We start from the raw sequence: 26,989 nt of genomic DNA, 5'->3' as shown, positions 1-26,989 counted from the left end.
TGTTATAGATATGAATATATGTAAATAAAGTACTTCTAATGTAACTAATAACATAGCTCTTCAAACCGTTTGACCCTTGAAAATTCTGTCTTTGTAGGTTTTCAGCCATTGATCATGCGAAACAAAACCAACTGGGCTCATTTATGCGAATGAAGACCTTTCACAGTTCATCTGTGACCCTGTCTTCATCAGTCCAGGTGCTCTTGTTTTAAAACAGGAAATTATGAAAAAGAAATTATGGCCAAAATGGCCAACAAGTCAGAGAGCAAAATCTGCCCAGATCCCCCCTTTAAAGCACACTGATAGTTTGTAAATGCACATGAACTGTACAAATATAAACGCTAAGCGTCAGCAGTCCTATTCTCTGTATGTTGTCCTGCATCACCCATGAAATTAAAAACAACGATGTCAAGATAACTGTTGTATTTGTTCAACATGGAATGCTGTAAAAGCGCTAACCTGTCTCAGTGACTCAGTTCAGGCTCTGTCCAAGTCAAAATTGTCTCTGGTAGATACATATCTTAGCTTATGTTACAGGGTTTTTTTGTATAATTAACTCGTTGCCTGAGCAACAGTGAATCGTGAGTGCAAAAAGTTAACAAAGCAATAAGTGTTTGGGTATTTGTCTCTTATTCTCTTCTTTGAAGCTATTGGGAATCGGAGCACATCACTATATGCTGGCCTTGTCCACTAAAATGCTGAGTGTTGGCTTAATAATGACACAGGACTTAACAGCTAACATTTGTGTGTACTCTCTAAAACAACCCTAAGTCTTGAGGCTTTTGTCAATAAGATTGCATTGACCATTAATTAAATGTAACAAAGAATTTATCACCTTTGTCATTGTACTGTGCTGTAGAAACTGTAGTCAATTGTTTGTAAGTATAGAAACTGTTCGTGGAACCATAAATATAAAAAATGTTATAAAAAAAAAAGATGTGTAAATGAACAATGCTGTATGTTGTCTTTGATTTTGTGTAGCCTATTTTGTAAATGAGAATGAAATATAAGTAAATACATCAATGTTAAATACCGGTTATGAATCATAGTTAGCCTAAATGTGACAACATCAGTTCTGTTTATCAGGTGTGTGAGATTTTTTTCTTATATTTTCTCATTGTTGATTTTTGATTGGGTTTGCACTGTGCTGTGCAACTGACCCCGTGGAATCACAATGGATAACAAAGACCTATGAAGAATAAACAAGTGGAAAAATCATGAAAAGTTATTGTTTGTGGCTTATTTGTCTTTGGATGCTGTTAAAATGCTAATGTTATCAATATTGCTCAAATACTACAAATGGTTAAAACACTGCAGCTGCAAGCGATGCTGCGCTTGGGCTACAAAGCGTAAAAAACTACATTACCCAGCGAGTTAGCACTTCCGGTGAATCTTGCGTAAGGGCACCAGTTGCAACCTGGATGTACTTGTAAGGTGAGTAATTGGTGAAATTAAAACGTTACGTGTGAACTTCATTACTTATATTTAAGTGTGTTATTAAACACAGACGGATGTTTTAGCTTTTGTTAGGCTGTTCGGCGCAGAGACTCCGTTAATTTGTCTCAGTTTCCTCATGTGGTGACAGCTAATGCTAGCAAACAAATTAGCTTAAGTTTAGCTTGAGTCTGTAGTTACCCAACAGTTACAGTAGCCATCAGCAGAAAACTGGTGCTGTGAACAGTGGTTTGAACTTACATGCAACAGTAATAGTGATGCCAGTATTATTCATATGAGTGGACAATCGAAGCTCTAATGAAATCCTCAATGCCAAAATATATGAATCAGTAAATCAACACCTCCATGACAGTTTTTAAAAACTAAACATTATAGATTGGGCATTATAAAAGTAGACTGTATGTGGAATAGTTGTACAGATGTACCTAATAAAGTGGCCAATGAGTCTACTCTACCTGTATTTTAACTGTAGCTGAGAAAATGCAACAAAAACAGAGACTCATCCTGTTCAGTTCAGTGGTGCTACAATAAAAATGAGGCAGTGTTTCCAAGTTTAAGACACTTTGATAACTCCAGCTTCAAAAATCAACATGAGTCTGTACAGGCAGCTGTTTTTAACACTGTCAATATAATAATACATGGTCTTTGCAGGGTGTGTTAATACACGTCAGAGCGTGTTGTTAAATCAATTTTCCCACCAGAAAAACATGAATATCTCCCAGAGAGTTAAATAACACATCACCCATATTTATACCCATCTGGCTTTTATAGGTGGTCTCCTCCCCCACCCTCTGATGCTGCCCACTGTCCTCCGCTCTGCTCGGTCCATCTCTACCAGTCTTGCCTTAAGCCGGCCTCTGGCCCACTTCAGACCACACATGGACCCAGACCCGAGCCAGCCCGTCCAGAGGTCCATCAGAACCAAACTGACTGAGACACTGAAGCCGAACCACCTAGAGATCCACAATGAAAGCCACATGCACGCCGTGCCCCCCGGGTCTGAATCCCATTTCCGTGTCCTGGTTGTCAGCTCCCAGTTTGAGGGTCTGTCGCTGCTACAGCGCCACCGTCTGGTTAATGAGGCTCTGAAGGAGGAGTTGAGTAGCTGCGTTCATGCACTGGCTATCCAGGCAAAGACTCCTGAGCAGTGGGGGAGCAACCCCACCCTGGCTAAGAGTCCGCCCTGCATGGGAGGTTCAAGGGGAGATCACACAGTGGAGGAGAAACTGAAGGCCGGGCGAGAGTGACGGCTTGGACTGTGAAGCAGCGGTGCTCTCGCTGTGGGGCTGAACTGAGAGGACTGCAGGAGAAAGCTGTAGGAGAGGTGTAGAGATGAAGGTTCCTGGGTCATTTTACACAGCTGTGGTAGAGCTCCTCTTGGTTTTTATTTATGTCTCCCTGCTTTAATGGCTGCAAGGATTCTGTTGCAGATTTCAATACAGACATGGGTTTCTGTGCTTATTCTACTATATATATTATAATATCCTGTTTCACTACAGGTGTTGAACACCACTATTGGATGGATAGTGCAGTGTAGAAAACACTGTAATTCTGTGGACTAATGTGAGGATCACATATCAGAGCTCCTGCTCATAGCTCTCAGTCTCAGTGATTTCAGATTTCTGGAATAAATAGTAGCTTTATTCTACTAGAAACTCCCATTGCCAGAACATTAATGCTTTTACTAAAGCATTGTGGGGCAGCATTAGTCCACACGCACAGTTGGCAACTGAAAATGTGTGACTGACAGGGAAAATAATTGAATTCATTTGTATTATTCTTTACCATAAGTGAAATAAACACAGCAAGATGTATGTATCTGTGAAGTGTATTTGACTGAAACAATGAGGCAGTGTGTCATTACATTCAAGTTTCAAGCCTGAAGAAATGCCTTCATTTAATGGTTTGAAAACACAAGTGAAATGTAGTCAGTCACGAGGCACGTTCAGAGGAACAGGGGAAGACAGACAACTGGCTGTCTGTCTGCGCCTCTAAGGCTCCTGCAGGATATCCTGTCTGCGCAGCGCCATCATAATATTTTTAATATCTGCTGTTTTGAAAATATCATCTTTTAAATAGCTTTCTTTTTAGCAGAACGTTGGCATACTTTCCCTCTTTTGTGTTTTATGTCTACAAATCCAAATTTACCAAGGGACTATGTGAGTTCAGTGTTCATTTATTACACCCGCCTGCTAAGCTCATAGTTACTAGAGTATTACAGTGTATTATTAATTTATTGCCCTCTGTGTCTTTATGTGTCTTAAAATATTCGGTTTTAGTGGACACAGTATTGTCCTCCGGTAAAAGAGCAGCAAATTGTCTCCAACTGTCTGTAAAAATGGCTCAATTACCGTCCCCCTGACTCCACTGACTGACTGGCACTACACCAAATGCAGAGCTGCAGTGTCTCCTAGCAACCCGGACCCAGTCCTCCATTATTTCAGTCAGTCATCTCAAACTGTGCGATTGATTTTTCTCCACAGAGATGCCACATGTAGAAAGCTGCTGAGAACTGTATCTCTGTACGGTCCAGTAAAGGGACACTGTCCACAGACTGAGCAGCTGTGTCCACACAGACAAACACTGACATGCAGCAGATCTATCAGCCGGACCGTCTGCTCGCTTTGTCAGTTGTTTGCAGTCTTAACACAGGCAGAACAATCACTCACAGCTGCTGTCATTGGCGGCTTGAAGCTCCCCATTAGAATGGGAATTAGAAACTTGTTTGCTTATTAATACTTAATCTATATTTGGACTCCCTGTTCACATCTTTAGGCGGTCTGATAGTTGGTTTAGTACAAACCACATGACAGATGCAGCTGAGCTGTACAGGTGGAGCATGATGTTAGTCTGTGTGTACTGCGCCAGAGACTAAAGGGCTCATAATGACTATGAGCCCTTTGATATTACTGCAAGATGTCAGATTATATTGAGATTTGACTCGACAGTGGAAAATATTTGTATGGAATAAAACCTACATTTAGTATGACGGACAAGACATGAGTGGTTCCCTCTCCTGACTGATACTTTGCAATAAACTCGTCACTGATTTGTTTGGAATGCTCCTTTTTACGCTCTTCATGACAAAAAAAAGCTGCTGGATAACAGAAAGCTGTAACCAAACATCACTTGTCTAATCTTGATAACACACTGGCAATCTCGTTTAACACATTGTGCAACTAAAAATGCGGCAGTAGTAATTCAGACATGTTTAGTTGTACATTTTATTAGATTAAAAGTAAGTAGAGATGCAGAATACAGAAATGAGATAGTTAGGAATTATTTGATCTAAAATTAAACAAGTTATCGAAGGAGTTATATAGATAGGCTATGCTATGTGCTGACATAGAGCTGAAGCCACAGGCGTAAATGGTGCCACACAGTTGTGTTCCTTTACAGTTTGTCAGTATTAAGTTGTTTTGTTTTCATTCAAACACAACAAGGAACACGGTGCATTTCTATATTTGCAAATCTTAGAGTTTCTAATTAGGGTTGTAAAAAGATATATCTATCAAATATGTGAAATCTAGAACAGCCGAATTAGTGTTAACACTGCACCTAGTTGGACTACATAAAGAAAAAGTAAATATGCTGGTTTATTTCAGATAACTAAGCTAGTCCTCTAGAAAATTAGGGTTTTGGACGAGCGGTTCTTACAGTTTATAAAGTATGGTTGTAAAATAAATATATCGATTTAATTTATCAAATATCTATCGAATTAGTATCAACATTGCTTATAGATGACTTATGAATACATTCAGTAATGTAAGCGACATAATAGTATCATCATAATAAAAGTTTTCTAACGTACTGCAAAGTGGACTGTGTTCGTCTCCCTGGCAACGTCAATAAAGCTCATGGGTAATGAAGCCGCTTCCGCTGTGAAATACAGACAAAAAACTTGATTTATTTTAGTATCAATGAAGAAATGAAAGGTAGCCTATCTAATTGTTGAGCCACCGAGGAGACTTGTTTTATGTTTAGCAATGATGACACCAAAGCGGTGACACTGAGGAAAAGCGGACTGTCTTGGTCTTGGTCGAACCTGTCGATAAGGCTCATGGGTAATGAAGACCCTTCCGCTGTTAAAAAAAAGCATTTCTTTTAGGATCGGAGGAGAAATAAATGAAAATACACGGTGACAGCATTAACAAGTCATATTGTTGACTTATAAGTGACACGTTTTTGTTTTTGTCTAAAGGAATGTTGAGGATACAGCGATTAATATAGACAGTGACCCCCAACCGCCAGCGGACTGATGTGAACTGATGAAATATACAGATAAACAAGGATAAAATCGTGATTAAATGTTGAGCAATATAGCGGTTATAGCTGAAAAACGAATATAAAATGAGAGAAAAACAACGCAGCTGCTGTGCCTCCAAGTCCCGACTGATGCAAGCAAGAAGCACCAGCTGAAATACCTTTAGTTTGAAAGTCGTGCTGAGCGAACCGAAAGATAATGGGGAGTTCGTTTCCACGGATCAATATATTAAATATGAATATATTAAATCTCGTGATTATTTCATTGAATTCAGCGACACTGGGTTGCAGCATTATATAAAGATCGATCAACCGCCATGAGCATTTTTAAAAAATGCCTGGATTGCTCCTGACGTCATTTCAGACATCTATGACGTCACATTCCATATGCCTTTGATCTTTGAACAGCTGCCTTAGTAGTTCGAGCTCATTCCAGCAGCCAGCAGAACTACTGAGAGGATCACAGACGCATCTTTGACCATCCTGCAGAGTTTCTCAGTTTATCAGAAGAAATCCAGTTTTCTCTAATCATCCACCCACCATCCACTTACATGGCATTAGCTCTGGTACTTCCTTCGTTTACTGGTCACCTCATGAGGTCTGGACTGAGATTTAATCACCTCAGTTCACTCAGGGTTAACCCAGCAAGATCTGTGCTCCACAAAGCACCCCCTGAGGCACCCCCACCAGCACAGACTGATGTGAAGAGCAGAAACCAGACAAGTCTCAGGGAACTGGCTAGCAACCACCCTAAAGGCCCGGACAGTTTGAGTAATCAAAGTCTGCAAAAGAAACAAAAGCAGGGTACGACCTCTGAGACTTGCAGGTGTCATTCTGGCAGCAACAGGCTTGAGTTTGCAACTCTCTTACTCACCTCATCCATATGTCTGTTCCCTGATGTTGATGAACCCAGAACTGAGAGAGCCTGGGAAAACATTGAAACGCTTAACCCAGGTGCACCACCTCCCCCGACACTTTATGCTGGAGCCAAAACAAAAATTGCTGCTGTTTATTCCACGACCAAAGCAGAAATTCTGAGACGCATCACGAGGCTCAGAAAAATAGTGTTTGTTGCCGCTGTTCGGGCAAAAAATGCATTTTTTTTGCGTAGAGTCCAAGTAACAATTGAAGCTGCTTTCATCAGGGCCCATGCAAGACTTGGGATTTTTTTGGACTCTTTCATAAATGAAACAGCACCAGTTTTCGTCTTTGCTCGAGAAACAGCTTCAGCTCTTTTCAGCACGTGCCGAGCAAGACTGATACAGTTTGTATCTAGAGTCGCTGCTGGTCTTTCCACGGCCCGAGCAAGAGTCACTGCCAGTTTTTCCACAGCCCAAACAGGGGTTGCTGCTGATCCTCCCAGGACCAGAGAAGATATCAAGTCTGTTAATTCCAGCTCCCGTAAACGAGATCTGGAGCAGGAACCTCCGTGTCAACCTCCTCCGGATCAACCGAGATAACTCAGTTGATGGTGGCAGACAGAAGTGACTCTCCTCTTATTCATGTGGGTTTACTCCAGGTGCTCTGGTTTCACCCACTCACTAAACAGAACCATAGAAAATAAAACAATTGGAATAATAAAAAATAAGTAACGAGTTTCATGTAAGTGTTTTATTATAAATATTATAAATGTTTGAGATGTAAATAGGCTGAATGATTCACTTGAAACAATATTATATAAAGTAGACCTACGTTTTGAATAAGCATTCATCCTCAAAAACAAATTTATAGCAGAAAAAATAGTTTGACAAAAGGTAAGTGTCTCCCCACTCACCCTCTTTCCTTCATCCACTCTACTTTGTTGCTTTCATGATGTTATACTGTTGCTAACCAAACCTTCTGGTAGGTGTTTAACATTTCAACCCTTCACCGAAAGGGATTATAATTATATTTGCAAAAGTGCAACATAAAAGGCAGATTAATCAGAAGCAACATCACTGTACTAATCATCTAATAAAAAAATCAAATAGCTAACTATCGTAGTAATCAGTAGCTTGATTCAGGGCGCTGAGGTGAAGCCAGGTCTCCGTAGATGTGGGGATAAACTGTCTCAGATTTGTCGTTGCTTAGGCAGCCTGAGTCGCATTTCTTCCAGATCTTCCCAACCGCTGCTAACTACAGTGGAGCAGGAAAAGACCTCCGAAGAGTTGCAGACAGTTCAGAAAGCCCTGTATGACAAGTCACATCAGACTTAAGTGAGCATTTATGATCATTAAGGATGTTATTCAAATGAATGCTACTCAATAAATATAGCTTAAATTTTGCTTAAGCAGCAAATTCAGGTTACCATATCATTTCTGAAATAATCATGTCCAGACAGAACACATGGTAATGAAAATCATCTTAAGGCCTTCAACAACTAGCAATTGTGTAGTTGCATCCAAAGGGCAAACATATTTAAAGTGTATTGTACGTAACATCTAAGCTACATGATTTTTGTAACTTGGGTTCCGCAAAAGCTTACTGGTATCAAAGCTTGTCATAATGTCTAAAGACCCAAAATCTGAAGTCTTGAAGAACTGATACTTCAACTGAGAATAGACCACAGAGAAGTGCCTTTGTTGGGTAAAGTCATTTGCATCTTGGCACAAAAAGTAAATGAGTCAACTGTGAGTCAAATGTTTGTTAGAATCTAAAAGTCAAGTATGTTGATGACAATTTTTAGGCCCAGATTTTACAAATTGGCTCCAGCTGCCCCGCAACACTGACAGATAAGCAGTATAGATAATGGATGGATTCTACAAAGATCACAGGAGTGTGATCTGTCTACAATGGCTGAAACTTCAGATATTTTGGCCTTCAAATATTATGTGGGTTTGGCAAACTGCCTACTGTTCTCTCTCCTTGTACAGTTTACACTTCATCACATCTGTTACTGTCACATTTGATGAGGCAGACACCTGTGCCACAGAAGAGGCTGCGCAGTCACCACGGTCAAAATGTTTTCGTAACTCTGATGACATCCACAGCTTCACTGGACATCTTTAGAACGTCAGAGATGGGATCATCAGTTTCAACTAAATTGTTCAAAGCCACTTTCTGGGAAACTGCTTGACAGCCATCTTGGCTTCAATTTCCACATTTTGTCCTCATGAGGTTTCTCAACTCTGAACTCAGAATATGTAGATTTTGAGCAGGAGAACATTTTGCTTTGAGCTGTGAAATAAGCCGTAGTTTTTTCTTTGTGTGGAGAACAGCAGGTCAAAGACAAACTCACAGAAGGCGAGGACTGCGCTGAATGGTGCTGGATAGGACAAATTACACAGTGCAGATTGCAAAGCTGGGGTTGGGTGCCTCTGTACCTGAAGCTGTGCTGCTGCAGGGCGAAGATAAGATAAGATAAGATAAGGTGCACCTTTATTCATCCCCCAAAGGGGAAATTCACATATACACAACAGCTACATCAGAAATAAAAAATGACAGTGAGAATTCCAGTGAAAAAAAAAAAAATAAAATGCAAATATACAAAATGTACATGTAGGTAAATACAGGAGATGACCAAAGGCTAGTATGTAAGCTGTAAGTATGAGCAGCACCAGGCCGAGGGGAAAGCTGGATCAGTGTCGCCAATATATCAACACTGCAGACTGATAAATGATGAAAGAACCACAATCTAAAAAACGAATGAGGTAACCCTTTAACCCTTCAACAGCACTTCCAGGCTCCTGACTGTTTCATACACAGGTATGGTCCTGAGGTGATATACACTACTCACAAAAAGTTAGGGATATTCGACTTTCAGGTGAAATATATGGAAAATGTAAAAAGTGAATGCTACAGTGATATTATATCATGAAAGTAGGGCATTTAAGTAGAAGCATGCAATGGTAGTTTTATTCATCTTAAACAATTTATTGAAAGAAAATCTAACCACAGTGGTAGGTATACCACAACAAAACATGTTCAGTGTCTCAATAAATTGGGATGTGGCCAAAGGACGTCCACTCCTCTCCTTTCTGTGACTCTTCCAGTCTCTGTATCACTGTTACAACCTCCTGATGACACTCTGTGACCCTCTAAGCTCAGTGAACACCTCCGTCTGAGGACTTCCTGTTTGAAGCCTCCAGTGTTGAGGTGCTGCTGATCAACTGTTAGGTGTCGTCTTGGTCTCATGATTTCAGAATGTGAACAGCAGGATGAGGAGGACTGTTTAAATACCAATTCTAACTGAAGCAGGAAATGTATTGGTGGATTCATGGATCAAACCTGTTGTGAATGTTGCTGTTAAGCTTCTTGTTAGAGAACAGCAGCTGGTGCAGAAAGTACTGAAACACTGAACAGTTGGACATGTGCATTCAAAGGTTTAGAGAAGGTCACATTAAGTTCACCTGGAAAGGTTAGAATGCATTTTAGGTTCATCCTGAAATTTCACCTGAAAGCCGAATATCCCTAACTTTTTGAGAGTAGTGTATGTGTTCCTCCTCTTTATGAGAATGTTCTGACTCCTGCTCTGTTGTCTCACTGTTCTTTATCTGTTTTTGGCTGCTCTTAGCTGTGCTCTGCCTCTGCTCCTCTTGTTCCAGGGACAAATCATTAACAGGTAGCAGAAGGTTACGTTGCAGGAAATGAAGGGTTCGATCTCCTGTTTCTGGCTGAACTCTGCACCCTACTCCAGACTTTTCAACAACACAATGAATTTTCCTCTCCCATTCAGCATGAGGTTTGCCTGGGCCACCCCTCTGACAAATTTCTGACAAGGACTCAATTTCCTGCAGCTTCACGCCCTCACTGCACCAATCACAGTATTTCCTCCCCTGTTATCGGAGCCAATCTTCTATGCCTCCTGCATACAAGAAGCCCATTTCTCTGCATTCTCTTATCTGGACCGTGCCTCTCGTGTCAGGTTTTAGGTCAAAGAGCAAATTGTGGAAGAAAGAACGATGAATAGCCTGTTCCCTCGTGTCGAACACTTGTACGTGTGGAATATGCAGACTACGTGTGGTCCTTCCACTCAGCCTTTTTGCTCTCTCGCAGCGTGCAGAGCATCTAAGTGTCTCGCTCAGATGCTTAACGGGATTCCCATGTGGGTGATATGGGGTGGTCCGAGCAGCGGGAAATTCATGCAAGCTGCAGAACCTCTGGAAAAGGTTGTTCTAAAGTCATTGTAGATCTTCTCAGTTGCCTTGTTCTTGGTTGAGTAGGCCAATAAAGAGATCTCCCAGAATCTCCATTCAAGATGGAGATAGTCAGCAGAATTGAACTCAAAGGGAGCGCCAGTTTAACACACTGGCTCTGGCAAATGACGTAGTCATTGCATAAAAGGCCAGTAAACCCTCTCTCTCACCAAGCTGATGACTTTGTCTGCACCAGCATGCCCCACATCATCATGCAGGTGTTTTAGCACAGTCGACTTCAGCCTACTACAGAGGACTCATTGCTTTGTCTCTTGTTCCATTTTTCTCTTGTTTTTGACATTCGGATCCCATCCTCATTTTTCAGGTTCACCTCACAGGTGGCAGCATCTTCTTTCTGAGCAGCTCTGACACTTGTGGTAAGTGGAATGCTTTCATGAGGTGTTTCATCTGGACCAGGGTGCAGCTGCAATGCAGCCGCCCATGGCATGTCGCTGTCTTGCATTGCTTTGTCCACCTGCCAGATGGCGGAGACTGCATCTGGGGGTATTGTGCACTCTTTCAGGTGGTCTTTAAGTCTCACTTGATACTGCAACACCTGCATTTGACTTGCCTGGCCAATATTTCATGGTTAAATGGTCTTGTCTTTTTTTCTGATACAGACCACAGGAGATGAGTAGGGTGAGATGGACTTTCTGATCCACCCGTAGTCGAGCCGGCTCTGGACATATTCCTTCACCTCTTTGTATAAAGGCTTGGAAACTGAATTGTAGGATGTTTGCACTGGTCTTTCATTCTCTAGGTGTATTTTTAGCTGCAAGTCTGGAACGCAGCCAATGTCAGGATTGTCCTTGTGTTTACAGTGGGGTGGACCATTGGCTCTGATCTTTGTGGAAAAAAGTTAAGTGGTTTCACATCTGAAACATCCTCCACTCTGCCCAGAAGTTTTGTCTTTGTGAGGTAGATATCGTGTTTAGTGGGGTTCTCAATAGGGATTTCAACAACTTTTATGGACCCACTTTGGACATCCACTAAAGCTGGAAACAGCTCTAACCCCTCAGGACAGTTACTCATTGGACTGGGTTCAAAGAGCTTTGCCCCCCCACTTGGCCATTTTCTAACCCTACACTTAACTTCAGCAATCTGCCCTCCAGGAACAGTGACACCTCTCTTCCCCGTTCTCACACTGCACTCAGAGGCTGCCTGCTTGGGGAGCAAAGTCTGGAGAGCAGAAACTGGGGCTTCCACTGCACCTTCAGATTATCAGCCTCACCTCTCTGTTCTCTGTTTTATTTTGATTATCTCAGCTATGACATTACTGCCTAAAAGAGGACAGCTAAGACTGATCAATATTCTAAGTTCTGGCTGATTAGTACTGGCTATTGAATGACGACAGGTTCATTATAGACCTGGAGTTCAACATTTGCCTATCCATCAAAAAGAACAGCTGTGCTAATGGCTGCAGAAATCTCCAAAGTCTGGATAAAAAGGAGGGATTGAAGTGTTTTTTTCATCCATGCTCTCCCCACCATAGATGGTCACTTGTACTTACAATACAGTACAATAAAGCAGCTCAGTGTCAATTTCTGGATGAATCTGAATCTGTTTTACAGTGGGTTGAACAATTAAAGCCAAACAATGAGCTGGTCTTTGTAGTGATTCAGTCTCTTCTCTATGCAGCTGTATATATAGGGCATCTAGTAATTACCAATTCCATTTGAGGAAGCCCATTTGGGTTACTGCTTGAATAGGCATTCTGGGAAACGAGAGAGTGGACAAACTGGCCAAATAGGCTGGTAAAAAAGAAAACACAGACACCAGAATTACACTTACAAAGTCAGAGGGGGAGGGCATCATGTGACAGCACTGGGATCAGAGGAAGACACATTAAACTCAGAATAGAGTGAGTAGGGTGTGAAATAGGGGAGGTAATAGATAGAAGGGAGTAATGATGCCTGGTTCAGAATAGGACACAGTGATTTTAACAGTATTCATCACATTATAAGGAAACATTCTGGGGTTTTGTGAATACTGTCAGATGCAGAAACTGTAGAGCATAGGATTGTTAGCTGCAGGAAACGAGTAGCACAGAGACAGGACATGGTGGAGAGACTGAAAGGGTCAGGGCTTACAGGAGCTGGATTAAAGGACTGTGGGACTGTGGGAAAATGTTTGGTTGGTTTACTAATAAAACTGGGCTGATGGGGGGGTGATAATGTGGATGCAGGATACTGACTCCAGAAGGTGGCAGTAATGCGACTGTAACGATGCAAACTGCCTGCAGACGAAGCAGAAGAAGAAGAAGAAGAAGAAGAAGAAGAAGAAGAAGAAGAAGAAGAAGAAGCGAGGCGGCAGCGGGACCACAAAGCATAAAAAACTACACTACCCGACGCTTCCGGTCGAATTTCCGGTGCCAGGATCGCAACTGATTTTCCTTGCAAGGTGAGTAATTAGCGAAATTCCCACGACATGTAAACTTCGTTACTTATTATTTACGCGTGTCAGTAAACACAGACGGGTGTTTAGAAGCGGGGCTGTTCGGTGCTCTATATTGTCTCAGTTACATCACATGCTGGGTGATGTTTACCATGCAAGCTAACAGCTAATGCTAGCAAGCAGGTGATCACTTCAGTCTATCTTGAGTCTTTGGTTACCCAACAGTTACAGTAGCTGTAAAGTCATAACTGTGATTTGAACTTCCTGTCAACTGTATCAGTGACTCCAGTTCACTTTATTTTAGAGGACAGCCGAAGTCCTCAATGCTAAAACATATAAATCAATGAATTAACGCCTCTATGGCAGTTTAAGAAACTAAACTTTCTAGGCCAGGCATCCTGAAAGTAGACTTCATGCAGATCAGCTGCGTTGGATTGTGCAGGTGTACCTAATAATATTCTGTATCAGTTAACTGAATATGAGAAAATGAGACAAAAGCAGTGACTGATCTTGGTCAGCTCAGTGGTGTTACATTGACACTGAAGGTGTTTCCAAATTCAGGACACTTTTACAACAAGCATTTTGCTCTTAGATTTGGTTCCAGCACTCCGATGAGCCTGTACAGGCAGCTGTTTAACAATGGCCAGGATTATGAAATAAAGCATCCTGGACTGCTGAGGCAAGATGAGAGAAGAAATGGGTCACATATAGGTCTACTTCCTCAGGTGTTAGGCTTATATGTAATGAGGATGCACCGGTCCAGCTCTCCTGTATCTTATCATCTTATTCCCACAACTCAGGCTAAATACAGATACCAGTACTCCCTTTCTCCCAAATTTAAAATCTGTGTACATCAGTGCATAATTTAATCATTAGCTGATTGATGTAAGGAACATGAAGCCAGGAATTGCACTGGCACCTCATAGCCGGCCATCATGTGATCAATGCAACTAATTGAGCAAACACTGAAATTCATAATTACATTGACAAGAAACTGTATTTAATGTGGATCAGTCAAGTCATGGTTGATACCTGATCCATCCAATCCATCCTATTGGTATCAAACATCCCTACTAATGATCTAAATAACAAGCAGACATCATCACAGAAACTGTGCTGTCATACCAACTGTGAATTTCCAAGCATAAACAGGGTGTAGCTGTATCTAAACAATAGAAATACAACCTGCGGCTGATCGTTGCTGCTGTGAAACAGCTGAGTAACACCAATATGGTCTTTGCAGGGTGTGTTAATACACGTCAGAGCGTGTTGTTAAATAAAAATTCCCACCAGAAAAACATGAATATCTCCCAGAGAGTTAAATAACACATCACCCATATTTCTACCCATCTGGCTTTTATAGGTGGTCTCCTCCCCCACCCTCTGATGCTGCCCACTGTCCTCCGCTCCACTCGGCCCATCTCTACCAGTCTTGCCTTAAGCCGGCCTCTGGCCCACTTCAGACCACACATGGACCCAGACTCGAGCCGGCCCGTCCAGAGGTCCATCAGAACCAAACTGACTGAGACACTGAAGCCGAACCACCTAGAGATCCACAATGAAAGCCACATGCACGCCGTGCCCCCCGGGTCTGAATCCCATTTCCGTGTCCTGGTTGTCAGCTCCCAGTTTGAGGGTCTGTCGCTGCTACAGCGCCACCGTCTGGTTAATGAGGCTCTGAAGGAGGAGTTGAGTAGCTGCGTTCATGCACTGGCTATCCAGGCAAAGACTCCTGAGCAGTGGGGGAGCAACCCCACCCTGGCTAAGAGTCCGCCCTGCATGGGAGGTTCAAGGGGAGATCACACAGTGGAGGAGAAACTGAAGGCCGGGCGAGAGTGACGGCCTGGACTGTGAAGCAGCGGTGCTCTCGCTGTGGGGCTGAACTGAGAGGACTGCAGGAGAAAGCTGTAGGAGAGGTGTAGAGATGAAGGTTCCTGGGTCATTTTACACAGCTGTGGTAGAGCTCCTCTTGGTTTTTATTTATGTCTCCCTGCTTTAATGGCTGTAAGGATTCTGTTGCAGATTTCAATACAGACATGGGTTTCTGTGCTTATTCTACCATATATATTATATATTATAATATCCTGTTTCACTACAGTTGTTGAACACCACTATTGAATGGATAGTGCAGTGTAGAAAACACTGTAATTCTGTGGACTAATGTGAGGATCACATATCAGAGCTCCTGCTCATAGCTCTCAGTCTCAGTGATTTCAGATTTCTGGAGTAAATAGTAACTTTATTCTACTAGAAACTCCCATTGCCAGAACATTAATGCTTTTACTAAAGACCTCTGCCTGTAAATATGGCAGCATTAGACCACGCACACAGTTGGCGAATGAAAATGTGTGACTGACAGGGGAAATAACTGAATTCAGCTGTATTATTCTTTACCATAAGTGAAATAAACACTTTAAGTTGTATGGGTCTGTGAAGTGTATTTGACTGAAACAACAAGGCAGTGTGTCATTACATATAAGTCTTAAGAAACACTTTCATTTAAAGGATAGTTTCACATATTTTAGTCCATCTAGATCCAATACTCACACACTCATGTTAACACAGTTATGGACCTGTGAGCGTGTTTTCAAGGCAAACTGAAAAAATGTAAACTACTCTTCAAGATTCAAAATAACAGGCCCTCTTGTGATTTGTTACGCTCAGAGCAAAGGAATGACTAGCAACGGGCACCACGCATGAAAAGACTTCTCATTTTTTGCCTTCAATGCATTTAATTGTTTGAAAACATAAGTGAAATCAAGTCAGTCACGAGGCACATTCCTTTTGCTGTCTTCAAGTAACTCTTCAGTCTGTGAGCCCTTTTGGTCAAACGTGTTAAACGCTAATCACTATTCTAGTATAGAGTAGTTAAGATTCTTATGTTTACTTGCATCAAAATATATTTTGGTCATATGTGACGGCAACGAATGCCAGATGTAACCGACGTGAGAGATGCCTCTGCTGGGAAGGATGATGTCAGTACCACTGGCTGAGCACACGAGGGCAGTATGTGCACATCTCATAGGACAAACTGACTTGGGCGAGATGCAGGATGTCTTCATTATTCTCCTTTAAGTCAGCATCTAATCTCCAGTCAGTTTTCATTTCCTCCTTATGATTGTGTGCGTAGTCTTACCAAAAACACAAACTAGTGTTAAATGAACACATGAGTACTCCCAGGACTAATTTGGGAGTAACTGAATCACCCATTATAATTTAAAAACTTGAAAAAATCTAAATACAATGTCATGTTTTAGTTAACGACACACAAAAATTGAAAAGTAGTCTCTGTAATCGTCAGGGACAAGAAGCGTCTATATGAATATCCCATAGTTCTCTAAGTCTTTGCTCAGTTATTTTTATTAGATCATTATTCTGTCAGCTTTTCCTGAACAAAACCAGAGGACAGAAGTACAAAATGTTCAGTAGTTTGCTCGTTCTCAGAATGACACACTCTTTCCTGCGCGTGTGTGTGCATGTATATATGTATGTATGTGTGTATGTATGTATGTATGTATGTGTGTATGTATGTATGTGTGGGTGGGCAGGCGTCTATTTTTGTCTTGGACTTGTGTGTGTGTGTGTGTCACTGTGAAGGTCTTCTTGTCCTACCCTCAACCCCGATGACGGCCAAAAATCACTCCTCAAGCCTGTGAGAGCGATAAGAACAAATGTACTGCACAAATCCTTGGTGGGAGTCTTGACAAACAACGGCCTTTTGCTCCAATAATCGTTCATCTGCTAGATGAATTCGCTTCAGTTCTTTCTTTTTTTTTTTTTTTTAAGCGACATGGCCAGATTTGATGCAACCCAACAATGAGACGCCAAATGCACTCCACAGAGCCGACTTTTAATGCTTTGCTGCAAAGCTATTCAAAGTTATTGTTAGCTCATAAAGACAGGCCTTCAGTGGAATGTGGTGTCACCTCAAGGTAATGCGTGTCGTCTTCTACAATCATCCTCCGCCTGGAATTGACAGGCTGTCAGGCCTCACAAAAGGGCCTGGTGAGGAGGGTGAACAACTGGTGTCACTGGTTTGGAAAAAGGAAAACAGTAACACAACCACTTTATGACCCCTACTTGCCCATTAGAGTCAGGCCTAAGGGGGCAAGAAGCATGGCCGGGGCTGTGGGAGAAAGCAATAAGCCGGGCTGCACTGCCCCGGGATCCGCAGACTGTCTCTGCCGATAAGATTTACGTGTCACAATTCCAGGTGCTGTTATGATGGAGAGGGAAAAGACGTCAAGTCGTCAAGGGCGATGAGGTGGATTGCACAGACTTGTCTCGCACTTAAAAGACTGGACTGTTTTACATGTGTGAGTAGTACATCACCTATTTAGTCTGTGGCTGTTATACAGCAAAATAACAGGGTCGGTCAGGTCACCTTAATAGACTGTGACTTGTTTTGGCCAGAGGTGGAATTGCAAATGCTCTAATTGACTAGTCTTTTCTTATCTCCAGCTGATTCTGAGATCAGTGATTAAGCTTTCACTCTGAGAGTGACTCAACTTCTTTTGACAAAGTGAGAAAACTTTCTCATAAACAAAAGATGGCTGCTCTTGATGTGATTATCAACTTGAATTTAAGTGGTTACCGTCAGTCATTGCGCAGGTTTGTCAGTGCAATGAAAAAGCCTAGACATAGATAGATAGATAGACTTTATTGATCCCGGACTGGAATTGTATTATTACAGCAGCATCCACAACAAATGTAGAATAATATCCATTAAATCGACCCAGTTACTTTAAGTTAAAACATGAACAAGCTGTCTTAAGTTTAGTTAGTACATCATTAAACTGAGGAGTGTTTTCCCATCATGGGATGAGGTATGTTTGCAAATTGGGCTGGTTTAGAATGTGAAGTGTTTTAGGTTAACTAGTGGAGGGGGAAGGACCCTGATCCTTTACTGAAGTAAAAGTACCAATACAACAATATAGAAAAAGCACAAAGCTCCTACATTGCAAATCCTACTTGAGTAAAAGGACAATCAGCAAAATGTACCTTTGTACGTTCAAACCAAAAGAAGTCAGCCTGTATAAAAAATGGCTAGATGTTCAACACGGACGCAGTGTGTGAGCAGCATTTCCCTGCTGTTGATGTCCAGATAAGTAGCTCAGTCCAGTGGTTCCAAACCAAGCGGTCAGGCCCCTTCACAGGGTTACAAGATGAGTCTGAAGGGTTGTTTGATGAAGAAAGCATAAAAAAACAAAGTTCTGCAGCACAAATTTCTCTTAATTTTTTGGACTTTGTGGTGTAAAATTAGAAAATTTGAACAGTTATTTAAATGAAACCATCTCAGAGGGAAAATCACCCTCGGCTGGAACTGCTGACCGCTCAGACATTTGACATGTGACAATAGGCTTCAACTAGACAGATCTTGTGATGGGTCGTAAGCAGAAACAGCTAATCAATTACTGATTTCAACATTGTGTAGTATTATCTAACACATTAATGTAAATAGCTCTGCAATAAATATTAGTTTTCATTTTACTGTAAAGAATTTCTTTTAATTTGTCCATCTTTACTTTAATGTGACCACTGTACCAGCTCTCTGACAGATAATTTACAGTAGATGCGCACCAAGCCTCTTTCACCATGTCCAGACTCCAGCATGATGGATCTGCCTCCGGTCCCAGGTCTGGCCCCCGTGGCCCGGAGGGTGCAGCAGGTCAGTGGGAACCCACCTTGGCAGAGCTGCTCCTGCGTCAGAGCATGGGGACAGATGGTGCCAGGCTGGGCTGAGACCCCGGGCAGGGCAGGGTTCCCGCGATGAACAGCCGATGATTTACGCCGCGGCTCTGGACCGAGGGCTGGGGTGTGGGGAGCTCCTTCTGCGCAGCTGACCCCTGCTGGTTGCAGGGTCATCCATCGGGAGGGAGGAGGAGGGCTGGACACAACAAATGGGTGTCTGAGAAAGGGTGGTTTGGTAATCTCAGGGGACTGGCTTCGTCCTCTGGCCCCCTGGTCAGCTGCAGGATCTGTGCAGCATGTGTGTAGGGAGACAGCCTGTTAAACACATTTAATTTAAACCCCCACTAGGAACAACAATCAGTGCACTTATTGTCTGTAATGCTAAAACCAATGTCATTGCACAGTAGAAATGATTTGTCATTGAGGAAGTTGTCTTAAAGCTGAGTGGAACAGTACTATATGTTGCTCTTGAAGCCATTATAGAAGGAAGCTGAAAATCTTTGGTCCTAATTACAGTTTATTAATCACAGAATGGCTTTTAAAAGCTCCCACGCTGGTCTGGCGATTAATCTTTAGCTGGTTTCATGCTGTAAAAAAAAACAGAGTTGAACTTAAGGTGATGGTAATAGGCTATTAAGGCCTTTTAATTGGAACCCCCCCCTCCCCACCCTCGCCAACTCTCTCTCTCACACCACACTGCCAACTAATGAAATCATTGAATAGCCAGCTTGAAAGGAATGGACAAAAGCAGAGATAGAGAGAAGACAATATCCTTGTGTGGGAGAATTAGTTACACTCAGTAGTCTAAGTATTCAAAGCGCACAGGAGAAAAAAAAAAAAAAAGAAAAAGGGAGGGAGGGGGGGGGGGGGGGGCTGCTGGGGGATTAAGAGAAAAGTCCACACAGGTGGGTTGCTGGGAGGGAGGAGGGGTCACATGACAGGACGTTACCTCGTTTGATAAACAACAGCCGGGGCCCACAGGAAGAAGGAAGGGAGTTATTTTATAGGCGGAATTAACTGCTTCACCACATCAGGTATTCATTATGGTAAATCTCCCAGGTGTGCCGTACATGCAAGTAAAGTCAAACATCTTAGGTTGGGTTTGATGCAAAGCAACTTTGACTGATTTGCTGGGGACAGTAAGGATGGGAACTGGCAAAGACTTCACAAACACACAAAGCAGAAAAAAGGCTGAACATCACATGACTGTTGTCACAAAATACGATTTATGAATTTAAGGCATTTCCACCGCTACCAAAACGATGTGTTAGATTTAGATGTAATTCACAATCACAACAACAGCATGTGAAGCACGACAGTAACACAACTATTTGATTAACACATTTAAGATTTTATGTATATATATATATATATATATCTATTTTCACATAGATTGATCATGCTGTGAACTACAGAGAGTCAAAATGTATCAGTGAAATTGTAGACTTGCAGGCATCATGTCCAACAACTGGTGAAAAAGATTATATGAAAATTACTGTCAGGAGGTTCAAGTGTCCCCTAAACGTATCAGTGACTCATTAGCTGGTTGTAATTCCTTCTGTGCATTCAATGAAGTAAAACCAGTCGTTTGGTTGTGGAGGAATATGTAGGAAAAGAAATCAGGCATGTGTTGGAGTGCCACCTTTAGGGGCAAGAATAAAAGTTGTTGATGTAGGTGATTATTGTGTAATTGTGTCTAATTGTGTAACAAAATTACTATTGAAAACATCCATTTTTTTTGCTCAAAAAAGTCCCTGAACACACATGTGGTCATCAGATCTGGTCATCAGACAGCCTTCCCAAAACAAATGAGACGCCACTGGAGAGTTTGTGATGAATCAGCTGACAGCAAAGCTGAAAAGTGAATTGTCAAAGAAAGTACTCAGTGTCTTCATTGATGTGTGACAGCTTTTTTGTAACGTGTTTTTGTCTTTCTTTTTGGTTCCCCTGTGTGCAGCTCAGTCAATCACATGATCACAGCAGTAAGTCATGGGAGTTTTTCCTGGGGGTGTTAAGGCATGGGACTGGTTAGGCTGGTTTTCAGGCCAGAGTGCACAGGCCAAGGCCTTAGCCCTAAGCCCTGCACACTCAGTTACTGACACGCATGCAGCTCCCCTCCCCTCCAGGGCACTAACCAGAGGAGTGTGCATGTCAAGACAGATGGGTCACTGATAAGGCTCTTTCAAGGTCTCTGTTCTGGGCTCCCTCCATACCCTCTCTAAACTCCCTCTCAGCCTCTTTTTGCTCAACCTCTGTGATCTTCCCACTCCTGCTCGCTAGCTTTGAACCTGTACCTCATTCCTATTGCGCCCCCCCCCCCCCCCGTCTCCACTCGCTGTCAATCACATCATTTTCTGCACAAGCTATGACCCAGTTTGCACACCTTGGCTGGTTACCCATTGCCTTAAGCCCCTTTCTCCTCTTAAACTACTTTTGACCCCTTATCAACTTTCATTCAACTTTTAAAACAGCCCCACTTTGAGCTGAGGGTGCTCCACGTTCCCTCTCTTGGCGTAATGAGTCCCCCGAATCTCCCCTCAGCCTCTCCAGGGCTCCCAGTTGCTCATGGCTGAACCCTGACATATGACTTTCTCTGCCTCCCTTTACGCTCCTCCTTTAGCGCTGTGTCTCAAGCAGGATTACATTCGCTTAACCCCCCGGAGTACTCAACACCCTATATGATCATGTTTATATCTCACACACAGCCTGAAGCTATTATCATATCACCATATTATGTGAATACTTTTCCCCCTGGGTATTGCTCAGTGCTGATGTTTTCAGTCAAGAGGTTGTAAGTTATTCAAACACTGGAGTTTAGAATATTTCATGTGATTTGAATGACAGCCAGCATATAGGCACCCGCAGCCGACACATGAAGCACATGATATTCAACATAGCTGCTTTTAAAGTCGCTGCAGAAAGACCCAGCCACACTCATAAACCTCCACTCCAACGTGTTTATCATCATAAAACCAAAGGGAGAGTTAACAGAGATTGGGCGCATTTATGGGTGAGCTTCAAATATCATAAAAAAGGGACTTGATCAGCACCAGGTTTTCTCACACAGGCAGTGTTGCCACTCTGCACCTGCTGTAGCCGAGGTTTAGATTACATGCATAAATGTTTTTATGCTTTAATTCTAGGGATGCTTTATCCCAGACTGAAATATCTCAGCAAATATTGGCTGGATTGTCGTGAAATTTGGCAAGCAGACATTCATGGCCCCCAGGGGACGAATCCTAGTGACTTTGGTGGTCTTTGTAGCTCCACCATGAGGCTGACATTTATGGTTTCGAGTGAAATGCATCAACTATTGAATGGATTGTCAATGTGACCCACAACAATAATGGATGAAATTTCTTTCAACATAATAGGAGGGTTAAACTAAGATGGTAAACCTGGTCATCATTAGCATGTTAGCGTGCTGAGGCCTCACGGAGCAGCTAGTGCGGCTATAGACTCTAGTTGTGTTGTTTCATTCTCTATCCAGCTGAAAAGTTGTTGGTAATCTCCCAACAGCATGCAGCACTTTTGTATTGATTGAATCCCGTTTGCTTTCAAGAGGGTGATTCACCGATGCCACCTCTATAGGGCGTCTTTGAGTCCCATATTAACCCATAAGCGATATTGTTGAAGCTGCAGTTCAGGTCAAAAGGGTCAGCCATACGCGAGGCCAGTAAACACAGGGTTAATCTCGGCTCTTCCAGATGCACCAGCCAACTCAAAGGAGCTGCGGAGGCTCCGCTCGGACTTCCACAAAACGTGATCTATTGTTCGTCTGTCAGCAGCGCCGTGATATATTCTATCCTACACTCGTGGACAAAACGTACCCCGGCGATTATACAAGCGGGGCCATTCGCTCTGCAACAACGCCGGCCCGGTGACTGTGGACACCAGGCAGCTTGACCCCGGGGTCTCGCACTCCTTTGTTTCCATTGACCTCTGTTTCTTTTACCCCCCTCTGAACCTAAAACCTCTGTCCCTCCACCACACCCCCCTTTCCCAACCTCCCTCTCGCACACACTCTTCACACACATACAAATAAAGAAATGGGCCCCCTCCAGTTTATTTTATTAGCACTTTGAAACCCAGGCCTTTTACAGGGGAGTGGATGGAAAAAATAATAGGAAGGGGCTTTAATTAGGAGAGTTATTAGGGCTCAAATAAAACAACAGGGTCAGGGGGAAGAGCTGGGTCAACTGGGAGTGTGTGGGCTTTGATATGAGGACTTTGTCATCTTTGGGTCAAACCCTTATATCCTTGTATTGGGGCCGGGCTCAGGGTAACACTGAGGAGCTTACAGGGTGTCATCATGGGGTGTGCACACTTTCTCTGGAGTGTGATTGTAGTGTCGGGAGCAATGCCTCGATGAATGCTAAGTGTGTGAATGCATACGTTCGGGTTGTTTTTGTGATTACGCCTACTATGTGATGGTTTGCATTACGTGCAGGAGGATGCATGCGTGCCACATAGAGCCCTATGTGCACTTCCAGCTGTGTGTCTGTGTATACATATATGTTTGTTTAGTGCCAGGTGCACCGTCCCCTTCCTTTGTGATCAGCCCAACAGCGGATTGTGACATGGAAGCCCCCTGCAATTTCCTTTACTCAACTCTTTAGCGGCTTCCGACTCAGTCATACCCCAGTGTACGATTCCCTTCTGTCCCCCTTCTCACGTTCCCTCTCCGCAACTTCCCCTACCCCTCTTCCTCTCCTCCAGAGTAGCCGCTCCCTGCGGCTTTCTCGCTGTTTACCAAACACACCAACGGCCTCCTCCTCCTCCTCCTCCCTTCTGCCTTCCTCTTCCCTCGCTCCCGCACATGCATGTCTTTGTTTGCGCTCATCTGAGTAGAAAATGGTTCCCAACTACTGGCGGGGCTGCAGTGTGAGACAGGAGGCCTTAAGTGGTGCTCGCCGGGGGGAGAAAGAGGGGCTGTGGATGCCGCTGAGTGCTGCTGACGCTCCATCCACCTCCTCTGGGGCTGCAGAGGGGTGAGGGAGGGTGAGAAAGGATGCGGAAGAGGAGAAAGCCCAGAGTTTGATGACAAAGAGACTAAATGGTGGAGTCTCACTGACGTATCATCAGAGGCAATGCACACAATGAATATACTTCCTGCTGATTTACCATATATTTACACAAATTACAAGAGTATTGTCACGAGTTACTACCACAGACAATCAGTCCTAATATGTTTAATGGAAAAAATTCTGCCTGGAATTATTAGATATAATGTACATCTCTGTGATTGTGTCCTTTGTGCCTGGACAGTGTGTGACTGTTTATGAAGCCATCTCCATATGTGCTGATGTGAACACTGTAGAGACTTGGGTTTGAAAACAAACAAATGGACTGGAGAGCCAGTGCAGTGCATTTACCCAGAATTCAGTGAGTGGTCAAAAACAGTATTCGTCTCTAAAGTTTTGCATCAGTCACAGTCGGGAGGCCGCTGCCAAAGAGCCCCTCAGAGGGAGAAGTCAGCCGGCAGATGTGTGAGACAGATGTGTATGTGTGTATGAGAGAGAGAGAGAGAGAGAGAGAGAGAGAGAGAGAGCGTGCTGCTGGGTGACATGTAGGTATTATAAGTGGCTTGCTCCAGGATGACCAAGTAGGTCAAGAGAATCAAGGCGGGAGTGAAGGGGCTCACAGAGCTGTGAGGGGAAGGTCAAGCGTGAAATCCCTCCCTCCTTGCCACTGTGACCCCCCAGGGAGGAGCTCCGGACAAGCAGTGAGGCGTGTGTGTGCAGGCGCAGAAGAGCGGAGTGGAGATGTGGGCCTAACGTGGCATCGGTGCCATGTAGCTGCAGTGAATGAAACTCCATGACCAACAAGTATCTGTTCCTAAAAAGCCTATTTATGGGTCAGAGCTAGTACCTGTCAGATCAAACACACTACATGAACTCCATCAACCAGTTAACTGGAGCTCTGATGTAACAGCCGTCTGCACTAGATGTGCATGTGTTTATGTGTTATTACATTAAAAGATACTGACTCTTTTGGAAATTGTTTCTAGCTAAATAGCATCTGTCTGAACATGCAAACGCCAGCCGCGATGAACAGCCTCACCTCAGGCCCAGTGACAGATTTGTCAAATACAGTTGAGAATGGTTCAGTGGACTTGCTGACACCCCGAGGAAGGTTTCCAATGACCAAGCCGAGGCCATTTGAACGCTCGCAGTTTAAAGCGTTCTCACTGTCGGTGTATCTTATCGGCAGATGGTTTCAAACACAGACGTCAGATGTTTCTGAGGAAAGAGCTATCGAATGCGGCCATGTGTTGAGGTAGAAATATATTTATGTGCAGTCGGTACATCTAATGGAGAACAGGTGCTCCAGGTAGGCACTGCTGGTAGGTGCTTTTAGGATAAAGAAATCCAGCTTCAGCTGTGTGTGTGTGTGTGTGTGTGTGTGTGTGTGTGTGTGTGTGTGTGTGTGTGTGTGTGTGTGTGTGTGTGTGTGTGTGTCAGTGTGTGTCAGTGTGAGGATGCAAGTGCATTCAAGTACTTCCATTGTGTGCAAGAGAAGTGTTATAGTGTTTGCAGTGTCAAAAGATTAATAAGGATTAATAATAACGTGTCTTAGGGTGTCTAAATATTTGGGCACCATGCTCTAATAAGGCAAGCTTCATAAAGGCTTTATACATGCCTTTATTGATGGTTGATAAAACATATCCTAATGTTTTATGTAGAAGTTATAGGATATTAATGTGGATGTTTGCCAACCTAGCAACAAGTTACGACCTATAAGCCCTCTATACAGGGTGCCTTATAAGACAGTGGTACTGACATTTGATCTGTCTGATCAGTATACGTGTACGTGTGTGTGTGTGTGTGTGTGTGTGTCTTTGTGTGAGAAAGTGAAAGATTTCGACCAGTGCGCCCTCCAGTCTGATGGCTCATCCTGTCACACCCTGTCGCCTTCATGTCACTCCTGCACAGTGGCTGCTTTTCTCGCCCTCTCTCCACCTCAGCGCCCGGCAGCGGCGACACTCCCACCGCCACTCACTCTCCACTCCCCTTAAATGGCAGCAACTCTGTCTCTTCCTCCGTAGACGAAAAGAGATGTGCGGGTTCGTTTAAGCTTCGGTGCATGTAACATACATTTCCGATGAACTGGTTGAACATTTGGCTTAAGGCCTTTTTAAATGTATTTTTTATAGTGTTGCAGACGACACGCATGAAACAGTTCACTGTCAAAATGTACTACATTCTTAGACAGATGTAGAGAAAAAGGTTCACCGTACATACATGATTTAATATGTGAGCTTATTGTTGATTCCATTCCTGGAGCCCCTTCGTTGAGTTTATGAGTGATAACTCACTTGCAGGGGAAAAGTAAGTCCTTGCAAATTTTTCATTTATTTTCAAGTTCAACTTTGGCAAACTGTGACCTGTGAATTTGTGCCACTGACCAAAAGCAGCCGAGGAAGCTGTTGTAGTCTGTCGGAGAACAAACAATGTTCTGCTTACGGGGATGAGACGAGAGTCACTGGTACAAATACGACTCTTGAAGTGTGAGCTCACTGTCCTGTGACCAACCAACCACAGAATTTAGACATCTCCAGTCAGAGAAATATTCAGCTGAGGTGAGGGCAGGTAAAGGTAAAGGCTTCTATCTGACCATTTTGCACAGACAGAAATCCATTATTAAGGAGACACAAAGACCAGTAAGGGGGTAAGGGGCACATTTTTTTTCTTTTTTCACTAGTAAGACTATTCTACTATCTTTTCCTTTTTCAAAGCGACTAACCTACTCTCACAGGGGTTGGCCTGATGTTTCCTGTAAAGAAATTCACTCATTCATCCGGTGCTACTGCAGTGCTCACCTTTTGGCTCCTGAGTACCCATCTGTATTATCATCTGAGAGGTGTTTAATGGACAGCAGATGTTTCAGTGTGGAACTATGATGTTTGGTTATTTGTTCAATACACATTCTGTGTCAATTTGACACCTGCAAGCTTTGCCTATTGTATGTAGAGCCAACCGTGTTCTCAGGATGGGGGCTCTGTAACACCCAACAAGGAAAATAATTACTCAGGATTAAAATGGGATCATGACTTAAAGTTAAGCGACCGG

General features: G+C 43.1%; 2 protein-coding genes across 5 annotated transcripts; both read left to right on the top strand.

The window, feature by feature from the left end:
* The first annotated feature begins 1,405 nt into the window (after positions 1–1,405).
* On the top strand, positions 1,406–3,458 carry LOC139205762 (bolA-like protein 1). 2 transcript variants are annotated; one of them, XM_070836069.1, is made up of 2 exons: positions 1,406–1,438; positions 2,227–3,458. In XM_070836069.1, the coding sequence occupies exon 2, from the start codon at positions 2,250–2,252 to the stop codon at positions 2,700–2,702; it is 453 nt and encodes a 150-aa protein (XP_070692170.1). In that variant the 5' UTR covers positions 1,406–1,438; positions 2,227–2,249; the 3' UTR covers positions 2,703–3,458. The 2 variants fall into 2 exon arrangements, with proteins under 2 accessions (XP_070692170.1, XP_070692171.1); XM_070836070.1 differs by having other exon boundaries at positions 1,417–1,434.
* Positions 1,406–15,649, top strand: LOC139205761 (bolA-like protein 1). Of its 3 annotated transcripts, none has more exons than XM_070836068.1 (2): positions 1,406–1,438; positions 14,590–15,649. In XM_070836068.1, exon 2 carries the CDS (start codon positions 14,613–14,615, stop codon positions 15,063–15,065), a length of 453 nt encoding a protein of 150 aa, XP_070692169.1. In that variant the 5' UTR covers positions 1,406–1,438; positions 14,590–14,612; the 3' UTR covers positions 15,066–15,649. The 3 variants fall into 3 exon arrangements, with proteins under 3 accessions (XP_070692169.1, XP_070692167.1, XP_070692168.1); XM_070836066.1 differs by lacking the exon at positions 1,406–1,438 and adding an exon at positions 13,161–13,232; XM_070836067.1 differs by lacking the exon at positions 1,406–1,438 and adding an exon at positions 13,210–13,236.
* Positions 15,650–26,989: the final 11,340 nt, after the last annotated feature.

This window comes from Pempheris klunzingeri, chromosome 8 (genome assembly GCF_042242105.1).
Source record: "Pempheris klunzingeri isolate RE-2024b chromosome 8, fPemKlu1.hap1, whole genome shotgun sequence".
Lineage (NCBI taxonomy): Eukaryota > Metazoa > Chordata > Actinopteri > Acropomatiformes > Pempheridae > Pempheris > Pempheris klunzingeri.
The sequence above is the reverse complement of the archived record's forward strand: the minus strand, read 5'-3'. Positions and strand labels throughout refer to the sequence as shown.